General features: G+C 49.3%; 1 protein-coding gene across 2 annotated transcripts; it reads left to right on the top strand.

Annotated features, from left to right (window-relative positions):
* Positions 1–7,761: 7,761 nt before the first annotated feature.
* LOC146037215 (uncharacterized) lies at positions 7,762–18,148 on the top strand. Of its 2 annotated transcripts, XR_014460993.1 has the most exons (4): positions 7,762–7,919; positions 12,606–13,207; positions 14,313–16,951; positions 16,982–18,148. XR_014460993.1 is itself a non-coding variant. In XM_083161209.1 (3 exons), the coding sequence occupies exons 1-3, from the start codon at positions 7,854–7,856 to the stop codon at positions 14,605–14,607; spliced, it is 963 nt and encodes a 320-aa protein (XP_083017335.1). In that variant the 5' UTR covers positions 7,762–7,853; the 3' UTR covers positions 14,608–18,148. The 2 variants fall into 2 exon arrangements, 1 of the variants encoding a protein (XP_083017335.1); XM_083161209.1 differs by having other exon boundaries at positions 14,313–18,148.
* Positions 18,149–18,961: the final 813 nt, after the last annotated feature.

Here is an 18,961-nt window from a genome sequence, read left to right as displayed (position 1 = left end):
AAAAGTAGGCAAGTATGCATATATGTCTGAATCAGGCACTATGTCAGGCAGCTATAGATCCGCAAGTCACTGGGGTCCTATATGGGTGGTGGATCTGTTTCTGTGTCCCAGTTAGCCAGAAAAGCAGAGATCCCCTCCTATCCTCGGGGAGAACATACAGATATGGGACCCTGGATTTCCAGGCTGCATTACGCTGATATAACCTGGGCTGTGTTCTCTCTGCGGGATCCGCTTATCTACAGGAAGGCCCAGGGAAATCATGTTAGTTTCCACTCTGCGCTGACGCAATCAGTCGCCCATAGAGGCCTTTTATCAGCCGCTTATCTGATGTCATCACTTTGTGCAAATTAGATAAAGAACAGCAGCAGCCGGGGACAGACTCCATATTAACTGGGAACACTGGGAGAGTTTCCATGTCCAGGGATGGAAAGGGTTAACCTAGGGTCATAGGGGGTTATTCTGGTTCACTCCTTCTGGCAAATTCCTTCTCAGATGGACAAAACCATGCTGCACTGCAGGGGGGGGGGGGGCAGATATAACATGTGCAGAGAGAATTAGATTTGGGTGGGGTTTTACTTCAATCTGAGATCTTTATTTCAGTGTAAAAATAAAGCAGTCCGTATTTTCCCTGCACAGAAACAAAATAACTCGCCCAAATCTAATTCTCACATTTTACATCTGCCCCCCCCCCCCCCTCCTGCAGTGCACATGGTTTTGTCCATTTAAGAAGGAATTTGCCAGAAGGAGTGAACCAGAATAACCCCCATAGTGATGCTCTGCAGTGCTCTGCAGACTGTTGCTCACAGACTGCAGGCAGCATACAGCTGTTTGGTTCAGAGGTCTCCAACAAGGACGAGGTTGCACTGCACAGCGTACTGCCAGGCTGCCAAACAGGTCATCCTTGAATTATTATTACATTTTATTTATAAGGCACCACAAGTGGCTGATACACAGCACCGTACGGTACTTATATGTTAGTTGGGCGCCCACTAAGCTATTTGCTTAGTGGGCTATTCTGCGTAAGGAAATCACATCCCATGTCCACTTTTAGTGTCACACCATGCGTGCGATGCCATATTACTAATTAATGTCTTCACTGCTATTTTTGCCGGTCTTATTTTTCCCGCTCTTATCGCATCGCATTGTTCCTCACACATTTCATGACACTAAAACTTGTAATGCGATGCGATATTACTAAATAATTGATTCCCTGTTATTTTTTGCGGCCTGATCGCATCGTATCGCAGTGTACCTCACTGCAATGCGATGTGATAGTGACAATTGTAGATACTCCCCCTATTATCCATACCACCCCATACTACCCCCCCCCCCCCAGTATCCACACCACCCCATAGCGTTGCAAGCACAGCGTTGCCACACTATCCACGCCACCCCGAAGCGTGGCGAGCATGGAGTTGATTTTATATAGTGCACGAAGCGTGTTGAGCGCAGCGAGCCCCGCGAGGGGACGCGGAAAACATGTAAAGTAATCCGCTCGCCACGCTTCGGGCTCAGTGGCTCGCTGCGCTCGCCACACTATATAAAATCAACTCCGACGTGGATAGTGGGGGTATGAAAAGGTCGGGAGGACGTGTTCCGCTGCCCCTCGCGGGGCTCACTGCGCTCGCCATGCTTTGGGTTGGCGTGGATAGTGATGTGGTTTCAGGAACACATTCACAGCATCCATGCTGAGACAGTAATGTGGACACATGTTAACGTTCACCTGTAAATTTAGTGAGAAATGATTACGATAAGGAAAAAGGAATAAATACCAACAGCAAAGAGAATGATTAATTATAACAAGAATCAGAAGAAAAAAAAAAAAGACAAGCACTACATGGGCACTGCTGGATCCTTTGGCAGGAGGCTCAGTGCATACAAAATGCGCTCAAATGGATTGTCTGCAGCAAGACTTTTCCTCCACATGAACTCCTGCAGGTAAGAGTACAAATGCTGCCTTGCAGTGCTGCCTCAGTGTTGCTTGTTCCTCCACTTGGCGGCAGTGCTGCAAGTAAGGGGGTACGGCGTGGTACGGAGTACCTGTAAGAAATATGTTGCAGGTACGCAGTACCACTTACCCCCTGACCCACTGTCAATTCTATTTTTATTTTAAGTCTAAATATAATGCATCCGCAGCCCACCCACCCAGTGTTATGATTGGTGATGGATGCAGCTATCGGCTACTGCTGATTTAGCCTGTCACACTGACAGGCATCAGCGGTGCTGACAGCATGAAGAGCAAGCTCCACAATTGTAAGCACAAGCTGCCCGGTCTCCCCCAAGCAAGAGCCAACCCACCCCCAGTCATTCCCTGTTTCTCATTCCCTGTCTCCTGATGCCATGCTACTATTGTCATTTAGTCACTCCTCTAGCTTTGTGTGACCACGCCCCCTCATGACACATGGCCACGCCCATTTTTGGTGGAGGCTATCAGTACCACCAAGAAAAAAATCTTACTTGCACCACTGCTTGGCGGCCCCCCACATCCTTTCATACCTCCCAACTTTTGAAGTTGGGAGGTCGGGACAGGGGGCGTGGCCTCACTGGGTGACGCGAACTCCGGCCACGCCCCGTTTTTGCCGCTCGTTGGCGCTGAATAGACGCTATGCGCATGCGCACAGCGTCTATTCTCGGCAAGCTGGGGGGCTCCCAACTGTCCCCCCCACCGCGGGACAATGGCGGCCCCGGGCGGGACGCGGGAACGTCCCCGAATATCGGAACGTTCCCGCGGTAAGCGTGACAGTTTGGAGGTATGCCCTTTCTATATTCTGGGTGTGTACCCCAGAATCAGGGTCCACAAAATTATATTTGTGGTTGACCCTGCTGTGCTCATAGCCGGCCGCTTCTAATTCATCAGACTTATAGGCCCTCCAGCAGTCACTATAAATGATAGATCCTGCGCTGTAATAGCAGCCATAAGTGTTGTGGCGTCCCTCCTGTGGGGAAGCAGGCCCCCATTTCCCTGCAGATGCCACGAACACCCACTGCTGTGGCAACATCCTCCCCACGGAATATTTGCGCTTGGAGACCAGGGTCTCATCGACCTCCACCACAAGTCCCGGTCCTCCGACTGGTGAGCTCCTGTGCCCACGAGTACAGAACCGTATCAGCTTCACTAATGGCAGACAGCAACCAGGGTACCAGAGCCCTGCTCACACTGTCACCTTTCGGCGACAGGACATTATATGGCACCGCCACTGACCTTCTCTCACAGACAGTTTCATGGGGTGCCCATTGACGCACGTTTGCGTCACCAGCAGCAAATTTTTGCGCTGCAAGAATGACAACGCCTCCTCCTCTGATGTCGTCAGACTGAAGAGTGACATCTGCGGACCTGCTGCCATGCTGCTGTCACCAGTAAACGCAGTAACACTGGGAGCTCTCTGGGTAGCATCCATCACCGACACTGTTTTACCTCAGAGTGAGGGACCAGGAGCAATCACACAACTTCTGTCTGACTACACTATTTACTTAGCTTAAGTTTATTCACCAAACATAGTTACCGTAATTTATAGCCATACATCGCTAATATATGCATATACAGTACTGGGATCGCATCGCACGGATCGCACGGCACTAAAACTGGACATGAAATGTGATTTTCTTCCACAAGCGTACGTATGTAAAGTGGGCACCCAAATAACATATAAGTGCCCACCGTACATATAGCACACATTACAACAGTACAGGGTACACAGAAATACACATAACAGTGACAGAAGAACTAAAACAGAGCACAATTAACAAATAACGGCACAAATCTTAGTACACAATACAGCTGAGATGTAGGGAAACGAGTGAGAAGAGATGTGGGTATAGATGGTAGGTGAGTAAGAGAGCTGAGATGTAGGGAAGCGAGTGAGAAGAGATGCGGGAATAGATGGTAGGTGAGTAAGACAGTGGAGATGTAGGGAAGTGAGTGAGAAGAGATGCGGGTATAGATTGTAGGTGAGGAAGAGAGCTGAGATATAGGGCAGTGAGTGAGAAGAGGTGCGGGTATAGATGGTAGGTGAGTAAGAGAGCTGAGATGTAGGGAAGTGAGTGAGAAGAGATGCAGGTTTAGATGGTAGGTGAGTAAGAGAGCTGAGATATAGGGTAGTTAGTGAGAAGAGGTGCGGGTAAAGCTGGTAGGTGAGTAAGAGAGCTGAGATGTAGGGAAGTGAGTGAGAAGATAGCGGGTTTAGATGGTAGGTGAGTAAGAGAGCTGAGATTTAGGGAAATGAGTGAGAAGAGATGTGGGTATAGATGGTAGGTGAGTAAGAGAGCTGAGATATAGGGTAGTGAGTGAGAAGAGGTGCGGGTATAGATGGTAGGTGAGTAAGAGAGCTGAGATGTAGGGAAATGAGTGAGAAGAGATGTGGGTATAGATGGTAGGTGAGTAAGAGAGCTGAAATATAGGGTAGTGAGTGAGAAGAGATGCGGGTATAGATGGTAGGTGAGTAAGAGAGCTGAGATGTAGGGAAGTGAGTGAGAAGAGATGCGGGTTTAGATGGTAGGTGAGTAAGAGAGCTGAGATTTAGGGAAATGAGTGAGAAGAGATGTGGGTATAGATGGTAGGTGAGTAAGAGAGCTGAGATATAGGGTAGTGAGTGAGAAGAGATGCGGGTATAGATGATAGGTGAGTAAGAGAGCTGAGATGTAGGGAAGTGAGTAAGAAGAGATGCGAGGATAGATGGTAGGTGAGTAAGAGAGCTGAGATATAGGGAAGTGAGTGAGAAGAGATGCGGGTATAGATGATAGGTGAGTAAGAGAGCTGAAATGTAGGGAAGCGAGTGAGAAGAGATGCGGGTATAGATGGTAGGTGAGTAAGAGAGCTGAGATGTAGGGAAGTGAGAAGAGATGCGGGTATAGATGGTAGGTGATTAAGAGAGCTGAGATGTAGGGAAGTGAGTGAGAAGAGATGCGGTTATAGATGGTAGGTGAGTAAGAGAGCTGAGATTTAGGGAAATGAGTGAGAAGAGATGTGGGTATAGATGGTGGGTGAGTAAGAGAGCTGAGATGTATTGAAGTGAGTGAGAAGAGATGCGGGTTTAGATGGTAGGTGAGTAAGAGAGCTGAGATTTAGGGAAATGAGTGAGAAGAGATGTGGGTATAGATGGTAGGTGAGTAAGAGAGCTGAGATATAGGGTAGTGAGTGAGAAGAGATGCGGGTATAGATGATAGGTGAGTAAGAGAGCTGAGATGTTGGGAAGTGAGTAAGAAGAGATGCGAGGATAGATGTGAGTAAGAGAGCTGAGATGTAGGGAAGTGAGTGAGAAGAGATGCGGGTATAGATGATAGGTGAGTAAGAGAGCTGAAATGTAGGGAAGCGAGTGAGAAGAGATGCGGGTATAGATGGTAGGTGAGTAAGAGAGCTGAGATGTAGGGAAGTGAGAAGAGATGCGGGTCTAGATGGTAGGTGAGTAAGAGAGCTGAGATGTAGGGAAGTGAGTGAGAAGAGATGCGGGTATAGATGGTAGGTGAGTAAGAGAGCTGAGATGTAGGGAAGTGAGTGAGAAGAGATGCAGGTATAGATTGTAGGTGAGTAAGAGAGCTGAGATGTAGGGAAGTGAGTGAGAAGAGATGCGGGTATAGATGGTAGGTGAGTAAGAAAGCTGAGATGTAGGGAAGTGAGTGAGAAGAGATGCAGGTATAGATGGTAGGTGAGTAAGACAGCGGAGACATAGGGAAGCGAGTAAGAAGAGATGCGGGTATAGATGGTAGGTGAGTAAGACAGCGGAGACATAGGGAAGCGAGTGAGAAGAGATGCGGGTATAGATGTCTCTAGGAGGAGAGGAGAGGTCAGTGTGTGATGCCTGTGTATTAGGAGGATGGGAGAGTTCAGTGTACCCTAATGCCTGTGTATTAAGAGGAGGGGAGAGGTCAGTGTGCCCTGATGTCTGTGTATTAGGAGGAGGGGAGAGGTCAGTGCCCACTGATGTCTGTGTATTAGGAGGAGGGGAGAGCTCAGTGTCCCCTGATGTCTGTGTATTAGGAGGAGGGGAGAGGTCAATGTGCCCTGTTGTCTGTGTATTAGGAGGAGGGGATAGGTCAGTGTCCCCTGGTGTCTGTGTATTAGGAGGGGAGAGGTCAGTGTGCCCTGATGTCTGTGTATTAGGAGGGGAGAGGTCCGTGTATCCGTATGTCTGTGTATTAGGAGGAAGGGAGAGGTCAGTGTGTCCTGATGTCTGTGTATTAGGAGGGGAGAGGTCAGTGTGTCCTGATGTCTGTGTATTAGGAGGGGAGAGGTCGTGTGTCCATATGTCTGTGTATTAGGAGGAAGGGAGAGGTCAGTGTGTCCTGATGTCTGTGTATTAGGAGGAGGGGAGAGGTCAGTGTGTCCTGATGTTTGTATATTAGGAGGAGGGGAGAGGTCAGTGTGTCCGGATGTCTGTGTATTAGGAGGAGGGGAGAGGTCAGTGTGTCCTGATGTCTGTGTATTAGGAGGGGAGAGGTCAGTGTGTCCTGATGTTTGTATATTAGGAGGAGGCACTTTGAAAAAAAAAAGAAGCAAAACATTGTTTTGCAGTTCCATCGATGGAGGGAAAACAACTAGTTCTCCCCCATTGATGGTAAAAGTATTCGACATCGGCCTTGAACCATCGATGATTTTGAATCATCGATAGTCGATGGCCATCCCTAATTAGGATGGGAAGGCTCTGTATAAGGGATAGGGTTTGATCCCACCATTGCCCTAACTGTGTGGAGTTTGTATATTCTCCCTGTACTTGCGTGGGTTTCCTCCTGGTACTCCAGTTTCCTCCCAAAATCCAAAAATATACTGGTAGGTTAATTGGCGCCCAACAAAATTAACCCTAGAATGTCTGTGTAAGCTCCACTGGGACAGGGACTGTTTAAATATACTCTGTACAGCGCTGCAGAATATGTGTACGCTATATAAATAACTGGTGATAATATTCTCTGTACAGCGCTGCAGAATATGTGTGCGCTATATAAATAACTGGTAATAATATTCTCTGTACAGTGCTGCAGAATATGTGTGCGCTATATAAATAACTGGTGATAATATTCTCTGTACAGCGCTGCAGAATATGTGTGCGCTATATAAATAACTGGTAATAATATTCTCTGTACAGCGCTGCAGAATATGTGTGCGCTATATAAATAACTGGTGATAATATTCTCTGTACAGCGCTGCAGAATATGTGTGCGCTATATAATAACTGGTAATAATATTCTCTGCACAGCGCTGCGGAATATGTGTGCTCTATATAAATAACTGGTGATAATATTCTCTGTACAGTGCTGTGGAATGCGTGTGTGCTATATAAATAACTGGTAATAATATTCTCTGTACAGCGCTGCGGAAATATGTGTGCTCTATATAATAACTGGTAATAATATTCTCGGTACAGTGCTGCAAAATATGTGTGCGCTATATAAATACATGGTAATAATATTTCCTATACAGCGCTGCGGAATATGTGTGAGCTATATAAATAACTGGTGATAATATTCTCTGTACAGTGCTGCAGAATATGTGTGCGCTATATAATACCTGGTAATAATATTCTCTGTACAGCGCTGCGGAATATGTGTGCGCTATATAAATAACTGGTGATAATATTTTCTGTACAGCGCTGCAGAATATGTGTGCGCTATATAATAACTGGTAATAATATTCTCTGTACAGCGCTGCAGAATATGTGTGCGCTATATAAGAAACTGTTAATAAATAAATACATAAATAATAGCGTGCGTGGTACAGCAGCCTCCACCCCCCATCCTGGATGCTGTGACAATGCAGTATGGGGGAGGTGCTCACTCCCTCCCCCCTGGTTGCTGTCAGATCTCAGGCTCTCCATCCAGCGGTAACAGCTTCTCATATCTGGGCAGCGTCTCTCTCTGTAAGGATGGGCCCCTGTATCCTGCTGGTGGCTGTCACTGTCTGTGTGTCTGTCCCGAGCGCTCTCAGCAAGGTCAGTCTCGTTATGCCTTCTTCGTCTGTCTCTCCGAGCGTCCCTCCACGTGTCCCTGGGGTGGTCCTGCTCATCTCCCCGGCCATCGCTGTCTCCTATCCCTTCCCGGAGGCACCTGTGTGGGGGGTGACCCCTTATTAGATCAGTGGGTTCCTCATAGTCAGGTGCAATGGAATATGCTGGTGCTATATAAGTAACTGTTAATAAATAAATGGGCTTATATGTCGCCCCTGCGCCGGAAGCTGCATTTCCTGACCCCCAGTTATAGCGATTGCACCTAATGTTGCCCCCCGAGGCCACGGGAGTAGATGACCCCCATATAATGCTGCCACATGACTCATCCGCTCCCTGTATATAGGTGCAGTGCTGCTGCGGCTCCTGTTTATCTCATTATCAGTAATGACATTGTCTCCTGTGGCTGCTGCTGGGTATTAGTCAGAGCTATGGATGTACCAGGGGCTGCTGGAAGCCGGGGGCAGCTGGTAACAGAGTAACCAAGGGCAACGGACCATGCCGGGCTGTGTATACCGGTGTATAGGGGAGTGGGACTCCATGCCGGGCTGTGTATACAGGGGTATAGGGGAGGCCAGACCAGGCTGTGTATACAGGGGTATAGGGGACGCCATGCCGGGCTGTGTATACAGGGGTATAGGGGACGCCATGCCGGGCTGTGCGTAACAGGGGTATAGGGGAGGCCAGACCGGGCTGTATATAAAGGTGTATAGGGGATGCCATGCCGGGCTGTGTATACAGGGGTATAGGGGACGCCATGCCGGGCTGTGTATACAGGGGTATAGGGGACGCCATGCCGGGCTGTGCATACAGGGGTATAGGGGAGGCCAGACCGGGCTGTATATAAAGGTGTATAGGGGATGCCATGCCGGGCTGTGTATACAGGGGTATAGGGGACGCCGTGCCGAGCTGTGTATACAGGGGTATAGGGGACGCCATGCCGGGCTGTATATAAAGGTGTATAGGGGATGCCATGCCGGGCTGTGTATACAGGGGTATAGGGGACGCCGTGCCGAGCTGTGTATACAGGGGTATAGGGGACGCCATGCCGGGCTGTGCATACAGGGGTATAGGGGAGGCCAGACCGGGCTGTATATAAAGGTGTATAGGGGATGCCATGCCGGGCTGTGTATACAGGGGTATAGGGGACGCCATGCCGGGCTGTGCATACAGGGGTATAGGGGAGGCCATGCCGGGCTGTGTATACAGGGGTATAGGGGACGCCATGCCGGGCTGTGCATACAGGGGTATAGGGGAGGCCATGCCGGGCTGTGTATACAGGGGTATAGGGGACGCCATGCCGGGCTGTGCATACAGGGGTATAGGGGACGCCATGCCGGGCTGTGTATACAGGGGTATAGGGGACGCCATGCCGGGCTGTGCATACAGGGGTATAGGGGAGGCCAGACCGGGCTGTATATAAAGGTGTATAGGGGACGCCATGCCGGGCTGTGCATACAGGGGTATAGGGGATGCCATGCCGGGCTGTGTATACAGGGGTATAGGGGAGGCCAGACCGGGCTGTATATAAAGGTGTATAGGGGATGCCATGCCGGGCTGTGTATACAGGGGTATAGGGGAGGCCAGACCAGGCTGTGTATACAGGGGTATAGGGGACGCCATGCCGGGCTGTGTATACAGGGGTATAGGGGACGCCATGCCGGGCTGTGCGTAACAGGGGTATAGGGGAGGCCAGACCGGGCTGTATATAAAGGTGTATAGGGGATGCCATGCCGGGCTGTGTATACAGGGGTATAGGGGACGCCGTGCCGAGCTGTGTATACAGGGGTATAGGGGACGCCATGCCGGGCTGTATATAAAGGTGTATAGGGGATGCCATGCCGGGCTGTGTATACAGGGGTATAGGGGACGCCGTGCCGAGCTGTGTATACAGGGGTATAGGGGACGCCATGCCGGGCTGTGCATACAGGGGTATAGGGGAGGCCAGACCGGGCTGTATATAAAGGTGTATAGGGGATGCCATGCCGGGCTGTGTATACAGGGGTATAGGGGACGCCGTGCCGAGCTGTGTATACAGGGGTATAGGGGACGCCATGCCGGGCTGTATATAAAGGTGTATAGGGGATGCCATGCCGGGCTGTGTATACAGGGGTATAGGGGACGCCGTGCCGAGCTGTGTATACAGGGGTATAGGGGACGCCATGCCGGGCTGTGCATACAGGGGTATAGGGGAGGCCAGACCGGGCTGTATATAAAGGTGTATAGGGGATGCCATGCCGGGCTGTGTATACAGGGGTATAGGGGACGCCATGCCGGGCTGTGCATACAGGGGTATAGGGGAGGCCATGCCGGGCTGTGTATACAGGGGTATAGGGGACGCCATGCCGGGCTGTGCATACAGGGGTATAGGGGAGGCCATGCCGGGCTGTGTATACAGGGGTATAGGGGACGCCATGCCGGGCTGTGCATACAGGGGTATAGGGGACGCCATGCCGGGCTGTGTATACAGGGGTATAGGGGACGCCATGCCGGGCTGTGCATACAGGGGTATAGGGGAGGCCAGACCGGGCTGTATATAAAGGTGTATAGGGGACGCCATGCCGGGCTGTGCATACAGGGGTATAGGGGATGCCATGCCGGGCTGTGTATACAGGGGTATAGGGGACGCCATGCCGGGCTGTGTATACAGGGGTATAGGGGACACCATGCCGGGCTGTGTATACAGGGGTATAGGGGACGCCATGCCGGGCTGTGTATACAGGGGTATAGGGGAGGCCAGACCGGGCTGTATATAAAGGTGTATAGGGGATGCCATGCCGGGCTGTGTATACAGGGGTATAGGGGACACCATGCCGGGCTGTGCATACAGGGGTATAGGGGACGCCATGCCGGGCTGTGTATACAGGGGTATAGGGGACGCCATGCCGGGCTGTGTATACAGGTGTATAGGGGACGCCATGCCGGGCTGTGTATACAGGTGTATAGGGGACGCACAGGTGTACACAGCCTTATGGGGATAGATGCACAGGTGTACACAGCCTTATGGGGATAGATGCACAGGTGTACACAGCCTCATGGGGATAGATATACAGGTGTACACAGACTCGGGGATAGATGCACAGGTGTACACAGCCTCAGGGGGATAGATACACAGGTGTACACAGCCTCAGGGGGATAGATGTACAGGTGTACACAGCCTCATGGGGATAGATGTACAGGTGTACACAGCCTCATGGGGATAGATGTACAGGTGTACACAGCCTCATGGGGATAGATATACAGGTGTACACAGCCTCATGGGGATAGATGTACAGGTGTACACAGCCTCAGGGGGATAGATGCACAGGTGTACACAGCCTCATGGGGATAGATGCACAGGTGTACACAGCCTCATGGGGATAGATGTACAGGTGTACACAGCCTCAGGGGGATAGATGCACAGGTGTACACAGCCTCATGGGGATAGATGTACAGGTGTACACATTCTCAGGGGGATAGATGCACAGGTGTATACAGCCTCATGGGGATAGATGCACAGGTGTACACAGCCTCATGGGGATAGATGTACAGGTGTACACAGCCTCATGGGGATAGATGTACAGGTGTACACAGCCTCAGGGGGATAGATGCACAGGTGTACACAGCCTCATGGGGATAGATGCACAGGTGTACACAGCCTCATGGGGATAGATATACAGGTGTACACAGCCTCATGGGGATAGATATACAGGTGTACACAGCCTCATGGGGATAGATATACAGGTGTACACAGCCTCAGGGGGATAGATGCACAGGTGTACACAGCCTCATGGGGATAGATGTACAGGTGTACACATTCTCAGGGGGATAGATGCACAGGTGTACACAGCCTCAGGGGGATAGATGCACAGGTGTACACAGCCTCAGGGGGATAGATGCACAGGTGTACACAGCCTCATGGGGATAGATGTACAGGTGTATACAGCCTCAGGGGGATAGATGCACAGGTGTACACAGCCTCATGGGGATAGATGTACAGGTGTACACAGCCTCAGGGGGATAGATGCACAGGTGTACACAGCCTCAGGGGGATAGATATACAGGTGTACACAGCCTCATGGGGATAGATGTACAGGTGTACACAGCCTCATGGGGATAGATATACAGGTGTACACAGCCTCAGGGGGATAGATGCACAGGTGTATACAGCCTCATGGGGATAGATGCACAGGTGTACACAGCCTCATGGGGATAGATGCACATGTGTACACAGCCCGAGGGGGATAGATGCACAGGTGTACACAGCCTGGTGTACACAGCCTCGGGGGGATAGATGTACAGGTGTATACAGCCTCATGGGGATAGATGCACAGGTGTACACAGCCTCATGGGGATAGATGCACAGGTGTACACAGTCTCAGGGAGATAGATGCACAGGTGTATACAGCCTCATGGGGATAGATGCACAGGTGTACACAGCCTCAGGGGGATAGATGCACAGGTGTACACAGCCTCAGGGGGTATAGATTGCATAAGACTAATAAAATAAAATTGATGTTTACAAGTGAGGATGTAACTATTGAGTAGTCCCCTCACCCCCCTTTTAATTTATGAATGCAAGCTCTGTTTTGCCGTGACAATGACAATGCCTTGTTATAATGTCTTATGACAATATGGAATAAGATCAGTACCTTCTGACATCACCTACTTATTACCCATTATTGTCTCATGCAGCCTCTGGGTGTATTAACTCAAGATGACCTTGGGGTCGCTCGAAGGGTCCGAAGAAGCCTTCCGGTAAACAACCCTTACGAGGCCGATATGATGTCCTACGTACCATCAGAGTCTATCCATAATGAACCTTTGTATCCCGACATAAGTCAAGCTATGCTGGCCAGGCTTGCCTCTTACCCCCAAGAAGAGCTCCTAGCTCGGGCCTTGGATCGGATGGGTTCCCCTCGCAGTTCCCCGGCTCATGATAGTCCATCCCTGCAACAGTTGGTGGAAGAGAGTCAGAGGAGAGACAAGGAGACCATGTATCTAGCAAACCTTCTGCACTTGTGGAACCAAATCAACCAGGGCAAAGGGTACGCTGACCAACTGCAGGGCTTCCCCAGCCCCATGCAGGCAGAGGTGGAATATCAGAGGCCATATCAAGACTATGATGAAACTGGGCTGGTGGCCAGCCGAACAAGACCGCAGGTTGGGCGAAACCAGATGGCAGAAGCTTTGCAGAGTCACTACAGGCAAAACCGGGGGTTTGAAAGCCCTGCTTTACATCTGCAACCAGAAGAGACCAACGAAGACGGATATCCCGTGGATGAAGAGATGTTAAGGTACCACAGAGTATAACAAAACACATGTTTTGAAGGTTACACCATAGCTCAATGGTTCCCATAGGAATTCTTTATTAATGTTCCCTAGAGTGTCAGGATTTTGGTCATGGCTAAAATGTTCATTTTTGAGAAATTTAGAAAAAATGTCAAATGAAGTCAGTTCAGCTCACTTCATTGTTCGGTTTAGTAATGTGGTTGTGCCAATCACATTGACCATAAATAATTTGATTTGGTCCATGACCGCCAACTCGTGGAACTCCTGAAAGTGCCTCGTGTCACCCAGTTTGGGAACCGCTGCCATAGCCATTGAGACTATAAATCCATGCATTGGACAATGGCCAACACTATTTTCATAGAAGACCACAAATATTCTGTATCTCCAGCCCCAGGGGGTTGACCATTCATCAATCCTCCATGGCTGGAGATACAGAATATTTGTGGTCTTCGATGAAAATAGTGTTGGCCATTGTACGATGCATGGATTTATATTCTCACTAAATAGTGTGTCAATAACTTAACGTTCCCTAAATCACACTTAAAAGACGATGAGATTTACTAACTCTTGTTACAAAGGGATCTATTTATGAATCATCGCATTTTTCAGTGTGATCCGGGCGTTATGTTAGCACACAAGATCTCATTGTAGGATAAAATTACATATGACCAGTGTATGAAGGGGGAACAATGATTCCAGTTGGTAATGGAGGGATTGCAGCACATATCGGATAAATATTTACAAATCGGGTGTTTTTGGGCACTAAGCTGAAAATGTTTTTTAATTAATGAGTCCCAGAAAGTCTTCTGATGGTCTTTATATACTGAGTATAAAGAACAATGGATTTTTTTTAAAGTGGATCATAAACAAGCAAAGTAGGTATAAACAGAGGTCACTGGCGAAACGCGTCTAATGTGTCCTGCACAGTTTGCCTTTGTTATGCAAACCAGCTCTTGCTGCTCCTTGGGGAAGGTGCATTCACAGTGTCCGGCGGGTCCACAGCTGCTTTACCACTGATGAGAGCATGTTGCCATTTACCTTACTAGTCAGCAGCTCTTACAATCACACGCGTTTCGTCTAATTAATGACCCATTACTGTTTTTTCCGCAGGTACATAGTGACTCGCGTCCTCTCTGCAATGAATGAAGCAGACATGCCTCAGCGCCTGGTGCCAAATTCTGGCCGCCGGATGCGTCGCTCCTTGGAGGATGAGCGCGGTGAAGACGCCCAGCCCAATCTCCTACGCGTCAAACGTTTGGAAACGGACAACGCGGTCCCGGACTACAGTACCCAAGGCTTGCTTCACAGGAAGATGATCGATGGGGAACTTGATATCCAGAGCCGACCCCAGCACTTCGTTGACCAAAGGGTCACGGAGCAATTGCTGAAATACTTTCCTGAGTAGTTATGCATACAACCAAACACTTATACCTCCACACAATACAAACACATGTATCCCCCCTCTCCACAACATACATATATCTGTAACACAGCCAGCCAACCATCCGTCCATCTATCTGTTACCCATACATAGGTGACAACTGTCCGTAAGGTCTGTGAGTTCCTCACACATTGCCCTCTTGTTCAGAGTTCCTAAGAGTTCCTCTAACCACAGCCATACGGCCAAATATAACTTGGTCAACTTAGATCAAATCAGCTAGAGCGAGCCTTCCCAAATGGACAGCTATTCCCGGTCAACGTATGCTAAGAGCTGGCCAATCATTGTGGTCTAGTATTGAGTTGGCTGGCCACACTTTTGGACCCTCATGCAGGGCAGCCGGGGGGGGGGGGGGGGGGGGGAGTGGGTACTAATTACCCGGGCCCAGGCTTGCTGGAAGGGCCCCAAAGGGGCCCTGGTCCGACCCCTCCCTTCCCCCTCCTGGTTAGCAACAGCAGCACACACTTCTACAGCATGTGCTGTGCATGAGTGTCTCACTGACAGCGTGAGAGGTCATGCTGAGCCTGCTGTCAACACAGCACATGCTGTAGGTGTGTGCTGCTGCTGAGATTACAGTTTTTAGAGTTTTCTTTCACCCTCCTGTAAATATTTTGGGGGCGTGGCCTAAGTGCGGGAGGTGCCCACACCCCCCACACTTAGGCCATGCCCCCAAAATTTTACCGGGGCCCGGCATTCCTCTAGGCTGCCCTGCCCTCATGTAATCTGGTCACTAGGCCTGAGTTTTGAGTGACCAATCTATTCAACACCCATGTTGGTGGCAGTTTAGCCTAAGGATCCAGGCTCTGAGAGCTTGGCCGAGCGTCGAAATGCAAAAACAGAAAAATATATTAGGTAGATCAATTGCCCATAGCAACCAATCAGAATGTACTTCTTATTTATTTAGTACCTTCTACAAGATACATGGCTGTAATGTCGACATGCTTACTGCATCAACATTGACCACATCACCTTTAATCATGCTTCAACGGATTAAAATGTCAACATGACTGGAATGTTGACATCCCTGGTAGTCTAGATGACTTACCTTGTAAGGCGGGTATGGCAGCTCCAGCGTTGTCTTCTCAGGTCCGGTGGAGATTTCAGGTTGACTTCAGCAGTAAGTAAGTCTAATCATAATCCCTAACCCTCCCCCCTAGTGCCTAACCCTAACTTCCCCTCCTACAGCCTAACATTAACCTTCTTCTGTTGGTCCTTGCAGAATGTCAGCATTTCAAAAGTTGACATTCTGCATGTGCTGACAAGTTCAGCGTCGTCATTTCAAAGTCAACATCATGAAGCATGTCAGTAGCCCCAGCTATGTGGCTGTCCCAATTCATAGACCCGTAAAAGGGTGTGGCCTTGATATATTGTGGGCATGGCCTGGGCTGGTCTGGGTGTGGCCATACAGATGTAGACACGGTGCGAATAGTTCAAAGTTTAGGCTGAAAGTTGACATTATCCTGAATGATGCTGACTGTTTATCTCCCCCAGCAGACATAACACGGAACATTGCAGACAGATAAAAATCAGGACAACAATGGGATCATCCTCCCGATCTGTCCTACTATGGTATATACGGTAGTAGTAGAGTTCTAAATAAAAATTGGGACTGTTGGGATTCATGTGCAGCCAAGTGGCACATGCAGATATGTGCCCACAGTCACCGGGCTGGCATGGGGATAAGAGGTGGCATCAGGTTACCCTGATTACCAACTGATCCCATCAGCAGAGCAGTTCCCAGGACTGTCCAGCGCAGCTAATTAGCATCTAATTTGCATGCTAAAGCCATAGACAAAGAGGATTGTATGACAGGCGGATATTCACTGGATTGGTTGGCAGTCAGTAAGACGACAACATATGGTCAACATGCACATGCAAAGATCGACACAAGCAAAATGTCAACGCACGAAAATGACGACATGAGTTTTTTGATTTTTTTTTTTTACATTTTCATACTTTTCCAGCACTATCGACTCCAACTGAATGGTAAAACGCCTTGCCCAAAACATGGCGAGTCATGCTGGGGGACGCAGTAGATTGGGGGTACATTGATGACATCTATAAATTGATTCCAACAAAACCTGAACAACTCATGTGGACCTACTCATGTGTTGACCATTTCCACGATCGTCTGCTTGTGTTGCTTGTATTGTCTATGTTGACCTTTTGGTGTTGACCCTTTATACCAGTCCTGACAGGTACCTATAGGGATACCTACCACTTTCATTGTTGTCCTGGGTTCTGTACTCCCATGGGACAAGGTCAACATGGGTCTAGGTCGACAGGGTCTTTAGGTCGACACAAGCACTAGGTCGACATGGGCAAGGTCAACAGTCAAAAGATCGACATGGGGGGTTTTCACTGTTTTTTTACCCAAATGTCGACAAAGTCAACATGGACACAATTTTAAGTGCACCGCATCCCCTCGCATCGCTCGCTGCACTCGCAATGCTTCGAACACGGTGCCTCGCTGTGCTTGGCACACTATTTTATTCTCCCACCATGCCCTAGTGGATGGTAGGGCATGAAATACGGCTTGTCGTTTAAAAAAAGAGTGAAAAATCCCATGTCGACCTTTTGACTGTAGACCTTGCCTATGTCGACCCAATGCTTGTATCGACCTAATGACCCTGTCGACCTAGACCCATGTTGACCTTGACCCATGTCGAACCTAGACCCATGTCAACCTAGTGGTGTCGACCCAATGCTTGTCGACCTAGTTGCTGTAGACCAAATGACCGTATCCCCTTCCAGAGATGCCATTTTCAGACGAAGATGTTGCACCTGCCATAGGCCATGTTGGTGTCGACGGTGAACACTATGGTGCAACGATGGTGGAGGAAGGCTGGAACTAGCATTTGCATACTATCGCGACTCCGGGCGCTCCAGCGGATGCAGCTGCGCCCTCCTCTGAATCAGGCCCCGAGTATACGTCATTGTAGGCATCAATAATCCCTACTCCAAGTAACAGATGAACGCAGCTCAGGTTGGACGCAGCCTTACAGGACTGGTTGTTACAACTACACATTAATACCTACTGTCCCACAGACCTAGAATGTATAAAGCAAATCACTTGTCCATCGCACATACAGAACATTTTGTCAATTTCATGAGCACTTGTCTGTCCCAAAGGAACCAGCATAACAGGTGTCCAGAATTGGCGCAACGCTCCGCACACTACTGCAGCACCGCAGAACATACCGATCACACCTTGCACTCACACTCACTCCGCTCCGTGTTCCAGTTTGTGTTTTATTTTTCAATGTTTGTTGTCTTCGCTTCTTGCATTGATGTGCACTATGGTCCCATTTACTGTATATCGTTCTGCAAACAAGTGTATAAAATTGTGCACCAACTCGCAGGTCTCCACACAGACTTGTGTGCGATTGTATAATTGTCGTGCCTGTATATGAGGGTCCGTAAAGGAGTGATTCCAGCACAGTATAAACATGTGTTGAATAAAAGATAATAAATGTCATTTATGAAGCTGCAATGTTGCAGAACCGCACGCATGTGAGAATATTTTTAGATACACTTTATACTAATAACGCACAATTTTGCCCATGTAGTGAAAGCAGTGGTGATAATGGTTTAAAGAGGAGGGCGCTACTGCACAGATTCCAGTTTTCCTGTTCTCCAGGGAGGCTACATGCAGTATGCCAAGATGGCGGACAAATCTCAACCGGTTACGTGCAGGGGTCATCTTGTCTTGAGACTGTGTAGTGTGACATGGTTGGAGACAGAAGTCGACCTGTGATTCCCTGCTGATACAAAGCTTTTCCAATATCCTTGCACTGCTCCCCATTTGCAATATGCTGTATAAAACCCTGAAGCTCCGCCCCATCACCAGTGTGCATGCAACAGTGAGTACAACTACAGTATACCTGTTATTTATTAATAAACCAACATGACTGGTTACTTAACCTCCCTCTTCCTGTCACCCACAGCCATGGTGCGCATTGTGGACTTGAGGTGGAGGAAGGGGCCCAAATTATATTTTTGCACCTGGGCCCACCACCGGCAAGTTCCGCCACTGACTTGACTGTACATGGCTTTAGTTACTCGGCCAGGCTTTTAGGCTATAACCCCTGACACGACCTTTTCAGTAGCGGTCGCAGGGAGGCGCTGTGTAAGTGCGGGCGCCGGGGGTCTGCAGGGCTATTGTAATGCTGCTGCTACACACATGACTGCACAGACGGGAGACGCTTTGGACCCCCCCCCCCTTCCCCTTCGTCCGCCCATGCCCCCCTTGTGCCGTCTTATCCCTCCGCTTAGCAGGGACCCGCAGATCTTTGCGGTGCGGTCCCGGCTCCCCTCTTGG

Source organism: Crinia signifera, chromosome 9 (genome assembly GCF_055691185.1).
Source record: "Crinia signifera chromosome 9, ASM5569118v1, whole genome shotgun sequence".
Taxonomy (NCBI): Eukaryota; Metazoa; Chordata; class Amphibia; order Anura; family Myobatrachidae; genus Crinia; species Crinia signifera.
This window is presented reverse-complemented; position numbering and strand designations above follow the sequence as displayed.

Excerpts from the sequence above, each read along its gene's own strand:
- LOC146037215 (XM_083161209.1), top strand. The coding sequence starts at position 7,854 with ATGGGCCCCTGTATCCTGCTGGTGGCTGTCACTGTCTGTGTGTCTGTC. Across the intron at positions 7,920-12,605 it reads TCCCGAGCGCTCTCAGCAAG|CCTCTGGGTGTATTAACTCA; the intron begins GTCAGTCTCGTT and ends TGTCTCATGCAG. Across the intron at positions 13,208-14,312 it reads GTGGATGAAGAGATGTTAAG|GTACATAGTGACTCGCGTCC; the intron begins GTACCACAGAGT and ends TTTTTTCCGCAG.